The following is a 13,682-nucleotide window of genomic DNA, read 5'->3' on the forward strand; positions in this document are numbered from 1 at the left end:
TAAGAATTACTGGAAAGTTTTTTTTAGAGGAACAGTAGCATGTGGTTAGTTAATATTAGAAATATTAAGTCTGTTTTTTCAACATTAATATAATTATCCATGAGGTCAAAAGAGGTATTTTTCATGTCAAAGAGAAAATCGATTCAGAGAAGGGAATGAACAAGGAAAGTTAAGATGGTCAAGGTGACATATCAACAGACAGAAAAGAATATTAAAATGTAGTGCTGTTCTTGCAATGGGGTACTGAAATCTAACAGACAGTAGGGCGCCAAAGTGAACTAGCAAAAATAAAACTGAAACATATGTAATTACGATAGGCATCACTACTGAACTGAACATGCCTGACATGATTTCAGAACAAAGTGTTCAAAGACAGGAGTTTACAATCAGCGGAAATGTGGTCAGGTACAACAATAGGAATACTTAAAATGTTATCCAATATAAGCTTTTTAAGTCAAATTTTTGTGTTTTAATGGGAAGAGTCATATTTTATTAAAAAGAGAACTCCTAGACCTTGCCTAGGGCAGCTAAGTGGCACAGTGGATAGAGTGCAGGGCCTGGCGTCAGGAAGACTGAACTTCCTGAGTTCAAATCTGGACTCAGACACTAGCTGTGTGACCCTGGACAAGCCATTTCACCCTGTTTGCCTCAGTTTCCTCATCTGTAAAATGAGCTGGACAAGGAAATGCAAACCACTCCAGTATCTTTGCCAAGAAAACCCCAAATGGGGTCATGAAGAGTTGGACACGACTGAAACACTTGAACAACAGAGACCTATAGATGTAATTTTAGAGCTATATGTTGAATATATGTATATATTGCTAGACAACTTTGTTAAAAAATCTGCTGAATACTAATATTAAGCCAGCAAGCAGGGACATGTAAATAGATGTGGGTATATAATATTGTTATATATGTAATGTGTGATGCACATGATATATAATACATAATATTAAGTAATATATTAAATGTGTGGATAGAGCATCAGTCCTGGAGTCAGAAAGACCCAAGTTCAAATCTGGCCTTAGACACTTACTAGCTATGTGATAGTGAGTAAATCATTTTACCTCTGTTTACCTCTGTTTACCTCTGTTTCCTCATCTATAAAATGGGGATAATAACAGTATCTACCTCCTGTTTGTTCTGAGGATCAAATGGGATAATAATTGTAAAGCACTTGGCGGTGTACCTGGCACCTGTTATCATTATTGTTATTATATTATGTATATTCAGAGTGTTCTAAAATCTTTGTGCAGATTTAATAGCTTAAAACTTCTCTAAAGACTTTTGTGACAATGTGTGTGTGTGTGTGTGTGTGTGTGAGATACCAAAGGTGTTGGTTTAATGTCATGGAAGATGTGTGCCCTAAGTAAGGAAGGTCCAAATTAAAAAAAAAAAAAAAAAGGTTTTCTGTTTGATGGCAAGGCTCTCCACATGTTCCTAGTCACAGATAGCATTGGACTAATTTCATAATTCCCTGGAATAAATCAGAATTTTCTCAGGAAAATACATGATGAATATGAAAGAGCTTTATCTGACCATCCACACTCTCACTGTCTGCTGCCTGGAATGACCATCTTGTCAATACCAAATACAACTTTCCCAGTGATGCTACATGGCTGTGAGTCAGAGAACACCAGGATCTCCAAAGAATTAAAATTAGAAACAATCCAAAGGGCCATGGAATGACACATGGTGGGCAGGAGCAGGCTGCAGTATTCCAGCACTTATGACGTGAAAGAGTGATAATAAAAATTATGGCTCACATGCATGTGGTTTTTTATGGTTTACAAAGCACTTGCCATATGTTACCTCATTTGATTCTTCACAACAACCCTTTGAGGTAGACAGTACAGGCATTATTATTCCCATTTTACAGATAATAAAACCTAGCATTTATAAAGGTGCTTTCAGTATAATAATAATGTCTAACATTTATTATAGTGCTTTTAAGGTTTTGGAAAGCTCTTAACACATGTTAACTTTTGATCCTCACAAGAACCCTGAGATGTATGCTATTATTATCAGATGGGGAAACTAAGGCAAACGAAGGTTAAATGACCTGCTCAGGGTCACACAGCTAGTAAGTGTCAAGTGTTTAGGTCAAATTTGAACTCAGGTCCTCCTGAATCCAGGGTCAGTGCTTTATCCACTGCACCACCTAGCTGTCCCCCATCTATACTCTGTTTGTTTGTTTTTGGAAGGACAATGAGGGTTAAGTCACTTGCCCAGGGTCACACAACTAGTAAGTGTCAAGTGTCTGAGGCCAGATTTGAACTCAGGTTTTCCTGAATCCAGGGTTGGTGCTTTATCCACTGCTCCATCTAGCTGCCCCAGGTCCTGGCATTCTTATACTTTCCCTTCTGCCTACCCCCTCATTATTCATTAAATTCTTTGTCCACATGTTTTGATTTGTCTCAAGCTATTTCCTGGTTTAAGCTGAAGCTTAATGACTTTGGCCACATCATGAGAAGACAGGACTCATTAGAACAGACCGTGATGTTGGGAAAGATTGAAGGCAAAAGGAAAAGGGGACAGCAGAGGATGAGATAGTGTCAAGGAAACAATGAACATGAACTTGGACAGACTTTGAAAGATGGTGGAGGATAGAAGGGCCTGGTGGCTATGGTCCATGGGGCGGGGTGGAGGGGGGGAGAGGTCACAAAGAGTGGGACATGACTGAATGACTGAACAACAAATTCCCTGGTTTTGCTAAGTGCTAAAAGTTAAACAAAAATGCATAATATTAGTCATGTTGAAATTCTACCTTGTGCCAACATTTTCTTACTACATATTTTATTTTATTTTGTAATATTTACCCAGTGGGTCTAGTGAATCTTCCAATTTCTCCTCTCTTTCTCCTTCTCCCCTCAGTTTCTTCTCTCCTAACCTACCTGAAATACCCTTGGAGATCATAGTCATTCATACAGAAAATGAAGTCAGTTCCCTTCCAAATGGATCTGTCTTAATTTTCTGTGGGAGTGTCCACGTCTTCAGAGGCTACTGCAGGCAGTTTGGGGAATAATGGGAAGAAAAGTCTCTTTTTCTTATTAATCAAACACTTCACCCTCTGGGAGCGCTATCTCTTTTGGGCCAAAGACAGGGACGTTGACTCTGAATTACATAGTTTTCTTGTCTAAGGTATTTTCCCAATCTTCAACTCTACCTCACCCCTAATACATTTTTAAAAAAATTTCTACTAAGACACAGTTTCTCCTTAGGATAGTGTTTACCAAAGTTTCCTCTTGCTAAGCCTTCTTCTAAAAAAAGATTTCTTTTAAACTGTTAGAACGCTGTAAAATGAATGTAAATGTACACATTTCTATTTCTGAATCTAGTCTCTTGAACTTTGACTAATGAGCTTTTAGCTAACATTCTTTTGCTTATTTTCAGTAATAAGTACAGCCAAAATGCTACAGGGCTGGTAAACTCTGAAGGCTCAGCTGATGTTTTTAAGTTCTTGCTTCTGCATACCTTATTCTAAGGTTATATTGGAATTCCAGGCCATGCTGAGAAGTCACATCTAGTGACTCATTAAACAATTAAAGTATTGAGCAGAGTCTCCAAAAAGTAGCAAAGAAAAGCGGTATGCAAACAAATATCCAAAACTCACCACGAATAAGTGTTTGAACCTTTCCCTTAGTAACATTTTCTTCTCTTTTAGAAAAAAGTAAAAAGTGTATAAAGAGCATGTTATTTCCACCCCATCACCCCTTTCGAGTTTGACAAACTATTTCCAAGTCCTATGCTAATCACCACCAGTAAGCAAGCATAAATCAGTCTTTGTGCAGGTTACTTAACTAACACTTTTCTTTTTGTTACAGTTAGAAATGTTAAGGAAGAGTAAAGAAGAAGCTTATATAATGGCCGATGCATTCAGGATTGCATTTGAGCAACAATTAATGAGAAGAAATGAGCAGACCCTGAGACTGACACAAATAAATAGAATTTGTAAAAAACCAACCAAATGGCTAAATTGGAAACACCTTAAGGATGATGGTAATTATTTATCAGAGAAACATTATACAATTGTACGGGTCTGGCTAAGTCTAATAGAACATCCATTTCAGTTGTGTCTGTTATATCAAGGCTACAGCATATAATGTCTCACTCATAGTTGTCTGGTTGGCAAAACCATCCATGGAAAAAACCCCAACAATGGGGCTATTGAAGGGCACAGCTGCAAATGAGACTTTGAGAATCACGAGGTCATCTCACAAATTTCCAACAGATTCTCTCCTGGTTCTTTCGGGTTGATAGGAACACATTAAAAAAAAATTATATGCTATTTAAAGGTACATAAGATTATTAAAGGGAAGCTTTCAGGAAGAAACAATAATTTGGATAATGGCAAGGAAAACCAAGTTGAAATGATGTTTTCAATGATAATATGTTTTGCTTAACCCCTTCATCATGTATCCTTTCTTCAGCTCTCCCAAATGGGTAATAAAAATTGACAATGTCAGGGCTTCATTCTTTGATACAATACCCTATTGTGTTTGACTCTGAAGGAGGCCTTTAAATTTAGAGTGACAGCTTTCACTTAACCTCTCAAACACCTTGATGTTTTTGGGGTCAATGAATTTCAGCTTGGAGCACCAATCCAGAACGGTGTCAGGGGTGCCAATTACAATCTGTTCACTGATCTTCTGACCTCTTTCCAACTTGTTGCCTTGAACAGCGTAGGCCAGCTTAAGGTCTGGATAAAATTTGCCCATCGGCTCAATCACCTTTCCCGTCTGAAGAGCCAGCTCATAAGTGGGTGAAAGGCACAAACACTGGGGGTATCTGTTCAGTGGTTCCACTTGGCTGAGCATAGCTAGGGCGAAGGCCACTGTTTTACCAGTACCAGACTGAGACTGGGCGATCAGGTTCTGTGGGGGTTTAGCAAGCATCATGGGTAGTGCGCTCTCTTGTATCTTAGATGGCCAGTTAAAGCCCATAGCATAGACCCCTTGCAGAAGCTGTGGCTTCAGCTGAAGCTCCTCAAAAGACTTCACTGAATGGAGGGGGGAATTCGGGTCCCGCTGTAAGACCTCCAATTGATTGATGTTCACGAGGTTGGTTCTCATCAGTTTGTTGAGCAATGACTGAACAACTCTGTCTTCTGAAGATTCAGCCAGAGAATCTGGTGTTTCTGCTCTATTGTCATGCTCCTCAGAAACCAAAGAAGTCATTGTGTCAAGCACCCTGGCAGCCATTTTCCTGGTGATTCTTTTGCCCTGGAGAAAGTGTCTGGAGCAGTTCTTTCTCTGCAGATGGGCTGCAATCTTCATAAGTCTTTCACGGTTATATTGGATCATTGCCTTGCTGAAAATAACCACGTGCTTCCCAGCAGATCATCCCCCACTATTGCTGTTATTTTGTATAAAGTACATTTCACTCTGCTTGAGTTCATGTAGGTCTTTCCAGGTTTTCCTGATAGTATTCTGTTCATCATAACCTTTATATAGTACCTTAAGCTTGACTGAGAATTTTCTTCATAAAAGCCCAGCAAAGTAGGTACCATATGTTTTGCTATTATAATCAATCATCATAACTATTTCCCTCCATCCCACTCCCTTCTCATGACATTTACTCTATCTTCTTTTTACCTATTCCTCCTCAGAGGTGTTTTACTTCTGATTATCCTCTCCCTCGCTCTGCACTCCCTTTTTTCACCCTTCCTTCCTTGTCCTCTTCCCCTCCTATTTTCCTGCAGGGTTAAATAGATTGCTCCTCCTAATTGGGTATGAAAGCTATTCCCTCCATGAGCCCACTCCAATGAGATCAGGGTCCCTGAGCTAATTCTGTGTTCCAAATTTTTCTTCCTCCCTTCCTCCTCAACCCTCCCTATGAGATCAAGCAATTCAATATGGCACACTGGTGCAGTAATGCAGAACATTTTCATCTTTCTTGAAAGTGTTTTGCTTTTTACTGCTCTCTCCCCAAATCTGCCCTTTCCTCCTTCCCTTCTCCCCCACCCCTTTTCTCCCTCCCCGTCCCTCAGGGCAAAAATATATTACTATACCTATTTGAGTATGTATGTTAGTTTTTCTTTGAGCCAATTCTGATGATATTAAGGTTCACTCACTCCCCAACTCCTTCCCCCTCTTCTACTCTCCTCCATAAGCTTTCTTCTTGTTTCCTTCATGTGAACTACCTCTCCCCAGACCATCTCTCCCCTCCTCCCTCTCCCAGTTTATTCCTCCTACACCTCAACCCTATTTTAATGATGTCATCATGGATTAGTTAGGTGGCACAGTGGACAAAGCACCATCCCTGGACTTAGGAGGCCCCGAGCCCAAATCCAGCCCCAGACATGACACCCCACCCTGTCTCCCCTACAAAGAACAAAACACAAATGCTTTATAGATATCATCCCTTCATATTCAGTTCAGCCCTGTCTTCTGTGAATTTCTTGTGAAGACTTTTATTTTTGTTTTGTTTTGTTTTTTGGTGAGGCAATTGGGGTTAAGTGACTTGCCTAGGGTCACACAGCTAGTAATTGTCAAGTGTCTGAGGTCACATTTGAACTCAGGTTCTCCTGAGTCCAGGGCCGGCACTCTATCCACTGCGCCACCCAGCTGCCCCTGAATTTCTTACTGAGATAGTTCTTATGATTTCAAAGTATTATCTTCCCATGTAGGAATGTAAACAGTTTGATCTTTTAATATCCCTCATGAAGTCTTTTACCTGTTTACCTTTTTATGCTTCTCCAGGATCTTGTATTTAGAAGTCAAATTTTCTATCCAGTTCAGGTCTTTTCATCACAAATGCTTGAAAGACCTCTTTCTCATTGAAATCCCATTTTTGCCTCTGAAAAACTATACTCAGTTTTGCTGGGTATGTGATTTTTGGCTGAAGTCCCAGTTCCTTTGCCTTCTGGAATAACATATTCCATGCCCTTCAGTCCTTTAATGTAGAAGTTCCTTATTGGAGCTCCACAGTATTTGAATTCCATTTTTCTAGCTGCTTGCAGTATTTTCTCCTTGACCTGGGAGTTCTGGAATTTGGCTATAATATTCCTGGAGGTTTTCCTTTTGGGATCTCTTTCAGGAGGTGATCGGTGGATTCTTTCAATTTCTATTTTAGCTTCTGCAATTTTCCCTCACAATCTCTTGGAGGATGGTGTCTAAGCTCTTGTTTTGGTCATGGTTTTCAGGTAGTCCAATGATTTTCAAATTATCTCTCCTAGATTTCTTTTCTAGGTCAGCTGTTTTTCCAAGGAGATATTTCACATTGCCCTCTATTTTCTCATTCAACTGGATTTGCTTTACTGTGTCTTGGTTTCTCATAAGGTCACTAGCTTCCATTTGTTCAATCCTAATTCTTAGCCAGTTATTTTCATCAGACAGTTTTTTAATCTCCTTTTCCATTTGGCTTTTCAAACTGTTGACTTTTTTCTCATGACTCTCCTGCATTGCTCTCATTTCCCTTTCCATTCTTTCCTCCTTTTCTCTACATCTTCTTTCTATTTCTCCTACTTTTTCTTCAAAGTCCCTTTTGAGAGCTCCCATGGCCTGAGACCAGTTCATATTTTTCTTGGAAGCTTTGGATGTTGGAGCTTTGACCCTGTTATTATCTTCTTCTTCTGAGGTTGTATTGTGATCTACCTTACCCCCAAAGAAGTTTTCAATGGTCTTCTGCTTTCTCTGCCTCCTCATCCTGGCTTACTATTTCTTGTCTTTTAACTCCTTCTTAAAGTGTGGTGCTGCTTTCAGAACACACTGTTCAAGCTACAGTGTGGCCCAGGGGATGGTTGGGCTTCTTCTCAGCCTGCCTGGCCTCACTTTCATGGTTGGGCTGCTTCTCAGCTCCACTCCTGTTCTCAGCTTCAGAGGGTCCCAGGTGTTTTGGGTTGAGGGGGGGCAGGCTTTAATCTCACCTGGCCTGTTCTCAGGTCCAGAGATAACCTCAGGCCTACTTTACTAAGCAACCAACCAGCAAAGCTTTCTGTGGTGTGGTTCTCAGCTTCCAATGAGACTGCTCCCCTGTTCCCCTCCCCCACCTGGGTTTCCCACCACTCAGGATTTCTTCCTGGTTTCCCGCTGGGGTGGGACAGTCGAATCCTTCCCTCCAGTCCACTGGTACCCCAGCACTAACACCCCCCCCCCCAGCCCAGCTATTCAGTCCGACTACGTGCTTGGTTCCAGAAGACGCCAGTGCTGCAGCCGATTCAGAGGCACTGGAGCAAATTCCTCTGGTGGGTGTCTGGTGTGTTGGCCCAATTGCGGGGATAGGCTTTATTCGTGGCCCAGCACGGCCCCCTGAAATCTATCTATAGCTGGAGAAAACTCTCAGTCCATATTTTAGTGTGTTTTTCTGCCCCAAGGGTTCTTTGATTGCTATTTTTGGGGTGATTGTATCAGGAGCCCTGTGGGTTTAATGTCTTTCCTCCACCATCTTGGCTTTGCTGGGAGTGATTTTTTTTTTTGTGGGGCAGTGGGGGTTAAGTGACTTGCCCAGGGTCACACAGCTAGTAAGTGTCAAGTGTCTGAGGCTGGATTTGAACTCGGGTCCTCCTGAATCCAGGGCCCATGCTCTAGCCACTGCGCCACCTCGATGCCCCATCAGCTCTTTATTTTTAAGGGAGTAATATCTACCTCCTCTCTCAGGCTTACCTCACAGGGTTATTGGAATTATGGCTTGAAGATCTTTGTAAAATGAAAAATACTGCTTGATTATAGGTTCTTTGTAAATTCTTAAGTGGTATGTGTATGCATATAAATATGAGCAAGTTTTCATAGTGTTGTGTTTCACTTGGTCTTAATGTGTTTAATTTTAGGATTTGTGTCACAAAAGAAGAATTTTGGACAGAAGCTAATGAGTATACTTGAAGCCAATTCTAAGAAAATGGAAGAGCTGGACAATCCTCAGGAAATCTTTAGGATCCTGATAGATTTGGTCAGTATCTTTAATTTCTTCTTTTGGGAAGCTAAGGACCTCTTCAGCCTTGTTTCTTGTAACTTCCCCATGTAGATATTCTGTTCCAGCCAACCTCATCTTCCTCCTTAATGCAACTTGCTCATTCCTATCTTCATGTACACTTCTCTACCAGCTCTGACTGTCCATCAATTCATGTCCTTTCCTAAAAACTTGGAGTGCTCAATTCATAATCTGCCCAATTTGTCATCCTCTTCAAAACTAGGCTGAGCATGTTTCCTCATATGTCTTCCTTGATTCATGCCACCCAGTTCTGATTACTCCCTTTATTCAGTGCTCTCTTATATATTCCAATCATATCAAAGGTATAAATGCATATGGTGTGTTGTTCTGTAAATCACAGTGTGAATGCATGCATGCATGCATATCTGTTCTATTTTTTCAGTTTCACTCTATAAGACTCTGAATGAAGAACTTTGCTTTTCAATTATTTTTTGTTTGTTTGTTTTTTGTTTTTTTAGTGAGGCAATTGGGATTAAGTGACTTGCCCAGGGTCACACAGCTAGTACGTATTAAGTGTCTGAGGCCGGATTTGAACTCAGGTACTCCTGACTCCAGGGCCGGTGCTCTATCCACTACGCCATCTAGCTGCCCCTTCCAATTATTTTTAACTGCATACAGATTTTATATGCCATGGGCACTTACTAAAAGTTTGACATTAGAGAATTAATAACTGAGTAATATGGTACAATAACCTCTTATTATAATGTACCATTCTTGGAATATGTTTATGTACCATCCACCAAAGCAGTCCTGTCAAACTCAAATAGAAACAGGGCCACAAATCCATACATAATGATCCATGTGGGCTACATGTTGACTTAGTTTTAAAATGGAATGTTAATTGTTTTATTGTATTTTTATTTATCTTATTAAATATTTCCAAATTACATTTTAATCTGGTTTAGGCCACCCTCGAGAGTGTTGCAGGTCACATATGTTTGGGGATCACATGCCTGACACCTTTGCACCAAAGGACTGTTCTAATGTTTTATTAAGGCACAGAGATGACTCAGTAGGCCATTCCAAGGACATCCCAGCAAACCCTGATTGACTTGACCAGATCTACAAAGGCTTCAAGTACAGGCTAAACAATAGACTGTGCATTTGTCCTCTAATGGCAAGGCTAGCAATGTGCAGAGAACCCCACATCCATTAGTGAGCTCCTTGAGAATGGGAACTGGTTTGTTCCTTTCTTCAAATCCCCATTGCTTAGCTCAGTACCTGTAGGTACTTAATAAAAACTAGTTGATTGATTGCCTAACATCCTTAGGAGGTTGGCAAACAGGTTTTGAATTTTCCATTTGTGGTAGTTGTTAAGGAGTCAGTTAAAAGAGAGTGATGAAATTACAGATGTTCCAAAGTGTCAAAGTTAGTCTTGGTATTTATTGCCTTAACTGTGCTTTTTAAAAAATTTCTCATGTATGCAGTTGAATGATAAAGAAGAAGCTTTAGCTCATCAGAGAAAAGTTAGTTACATGCTTGCTCGGGAACTCGAAGAAAAAGATGCTGTAAAGAAGAATAAAGAGTATGAACCTGTTAAAGAGGATTCTCCATCTGAAAACCACTTACCCCAAACTTCAGAACCCCCTAGTTTGTTGGATCCTGTATGTACAAATTTCCATATTCTTAACTCTAGGAACTGTATTTGTTCAGTCCCTAATCACAAAATAGATGAGACTTCCACAGGAACACTTCAAAAGTCACATTCCTTGCCATCACGGATCAGGTTTTTTGAAGAAAAGTCAAGTTGAAGAAACAGATGAAATTAGAATTGAAAGTGGTTTGTAACACCGTTTTGAAAAATAAGATTTTGTGCCTCTTAATGCGTCATGAGAATTTTTGCGCCTATGTTGCAGTTCTTGAGTCTTCCTAATTTTAAAACAATGATTTGACCAAACTTTGTGGGAATAATGCATTTTTCTATAATTTAACATTGTGATAAAATATGTTTTGAAATATTTTTATTATAGTATTTCATTGTTTATTTGTTAACATATTAAAACCATGCACATAAAATGATTTGGGAAGAAAATAGAAACATAATTATTCAATTAGATTATATAACAGGACCCTAGGTTGGCTAACAGAGTCATGGAACAATTTTTAAAATGTTGCTCAAAGAAATTGTGGCATCCAACCAATCTTTCCAATGGAGCACATTAACTATTAGCTGATGAAGCAGTTTTTAATCTTGGCTTTTTTCAGTGAACTGTTTGATGTAAAAAGTTAAGAACTAAAAGTTCCATTTTGTTCATTTCTGTCAAAAATTTCAGATGACAAAAGTTTGCCTTTGTTTGTTTCTTTGGACGGAGTATGGAAGGAATCTATTGATTTTTGCTTCATAGGATTACAGGTTTAGCTCTGGAGAGATCCTCAGAAGTCTAGTCTAACCTCCTGCTTCCAAACATGAGGAAACAAGTCCAGAGAAGAAGCTTGCTCAGAGCCTCACAGTAAGGACCAGAACTCAAATCTGAACTCAGATCTTCAGACTCAAATCCACCACTCTTTCCATGGTATCACACTGCCTCTTAATGATCTGATTTGGACATTTTATATAATTCAGTGGTTCAAACAAATTGGTCCTCGTAAATCATTGTAGCTTCGAGAGTGTATTATATTGTCATTAAAAGAAGTGGAAGTCAGTTTTTCACTTAATTCTAATCCTTGGTGAAAAGGCAAGTTAAAAAGTGCTTAGATAGAAGAGATTGCACTGTGGCCTTGAAGTTAAAGGATTTATGCAATAAGACATTTGTGAAAGATTCTGAAATGTAATAATAACTGAACTAACATTAGTAGAGATAAAAGCTTTTCTCCCCTATGGTGAAGTTCTTCAGGCTTCAGAAACTTTCCCTGTTGGATTTAAGTTTTGCGGGTTATAACTTTTAAAATTAATTAAATATGACTAATTTTAGGTACAAACAGTCTTCAGGAGATAGTAGAAAACAGAGGGCTTCATATGCTATGATCCACAGGGTAATGAAGAGTCAGACATGGCGGAATGACTGAACAACGACAACAAAAGAGAATCTGGAAAATTTTGTTAATACTTGTATAATTTGTATAATTTACTATTGAAGGAAGGACATTTAGTATGAAATTGAGGAAGTCAAGAAACTGAGCTCAGTTTAGAGATTTGCCCTTGAACATAAAACAAGTATTTGGCATTTTAATATCTGATTCCTAGTCTTAATAGTATAGCCAGGCTGCATTAGAGGGTCTTGTGACATCCCTTACCTCACCAGCATCATGAGGACTTTAGGCAATGTTTGTAAAATTTTTTGAGTTCTTCAGAACAAGACATAATTAAATTTTTAGTAAAAGAATAATACTTGACTTAGGATCAATAAATATAAGGCACCATTTCTATTTGCTGCATCACATAGTTTCAAACCAATTTGCTCAATAAAAATACCAACAAACATTGAAAGTGTTCTATCTAAAAACAAAACAACCTTGCTTCTGTGCTATCTCCTAGTAATTTGACATTTGTTGGAAGTTTTTCACCATTTTTAGGTATATTTCATTCACTTTTGCATTTTTTATTGACTGTTTAAAAATATGAAATATGGCTGATATCCTATATCACGCTTATATATCCACTTGCCTTTGTTCATTTATGGTTTCAGTTAATATTTTATCTGTTCTAAAAACTTTTTTAGGCTCATACCAATGGATAGAGGTACTCTTTTAGCTTTTCTTTCTGTTTCTGAAAGTCTAAATTATCACTGAGAGTTGTTTGTACCCATTTTGAATATAGTGTGACCCATTTGTACCATATATTGGTACAGGCCAGTGCTAATAAATATGCATTGTAGATGCAGCTTTTTACTGATAAAATGTTGCTTGTTCTAGAGCTTGTTTACTGTGAGAATTAGCTGAATTTGGGAGATGACAACCTGCATCATTTGGAAGTTCAATCTAATATCTTTCCTTTTGTCTTTATTTAAAGTCCATCTTTACTACTCTCTTCACATCATCCATGTTGCCCTGTGAATGCCCTTCTTTATGAATTTAGAATCACATTTGTTTTTTCTCTCAACATCATCCTCAAAGATTTCAACATCTACATTGGTGACTTAAAAGTTCCTAACCTTTTCTGACTACAAAACTGGCTCACTTACACTCTATACCAGCCATACATTAGCATGGCCACATTTTAGTTTCATCTCCCAAAGATATGGCTTTATCTCTGACTTCTTTAACTCTGCCTTTGTCTCTCTCACTCTAACTTCCTTATGGAGCTCTGCTTCCTACCCTGTCTATCAAACTTTTTCCTCATTGTTACAGAAAAATTTTAAAAATATTTATTTTTCCTCAATTACATGTAAAAACAATTTTTAACATTCCTTGTTAAGTTTTGAGTTTCAAATTCTATCCCATCCTCCTTCCTTTTCCCTGTCCTTGATACGGTATAATCTGATATAGGTTATATGTGTGTAGTCATGTATAACACTCTCATATTAGTTATTTTGTAGAAAAAACTCAGATAAAACAAGAAAGAAAGAATGAGAAAGAGAGAAAAGAAAGAAGGAAGAAAATGAAAAATAGTATGCTTCAGTCTATATTTGGATATCATCAATTCTTTTTCTTTTTTCCTTTTTTAACACTTTATTTATTTATTTAGAATCCCCCCAACACCTTACATGTAAAAACAAATTGTAACATCATTTTTTAAAACTTTTTGTTCATATATATATATATAACCTATATCAGATTGCCTGCTGTCTAGGGGAAGGGGAGGGAGGGGAGGGAGA

The 13,682-nt window shown here is 38.6% G+C and overlaps 1 protein-coding gene across 1 annotated transcript in view; it reads left to right on the forward strand.

Moving 5' to 3' along the window:
* The window catches only part of CCDC125 (coiled-coil domain containing 125), a 62,558-nt gene extending 49,262 nt beyond the window's left edge, over window positions 1-13,296 (forward strand). The window contains exons 11-13 of the mRNA XM_043979470.1: window positions 3,825-3,999; window positions 8,768-8,886; window positions 10,356-13,296. Of these exons, the coding sequence (XP_043835405.1) occupies window positions 3,825-3,999; window positions 8,768-8,886; window positions 10,356-10,679 (618 nt within the window). The 3' untranslated portion in view covers window positions 10,680-13,296. The remainder of the gene's footprint in view (window positions 1-3,824; window positions 4,000-8,767; window positions 8,887-10,355) is intronic.
* Window positions 13,297-13,682: the final 386 nt, after the last annotated feature.

Source organism: Dromiciops gliroides, chromosome 1, assembly GCF_019393635.1.
Source record: "Dromiciops gliroides isolate mDroGli1 chromosome 1, mDroGli1.pri, whole genome shotgun sequence".
In the NCBI taxonomy this organism is placed as follows: domain Eukaryota; kingdom Metazoa; phylum Chordata; class Mammalia; order Microbiotheria; family Microbiotheriidae; genus Dromiciops; species Dromiciops gliroides.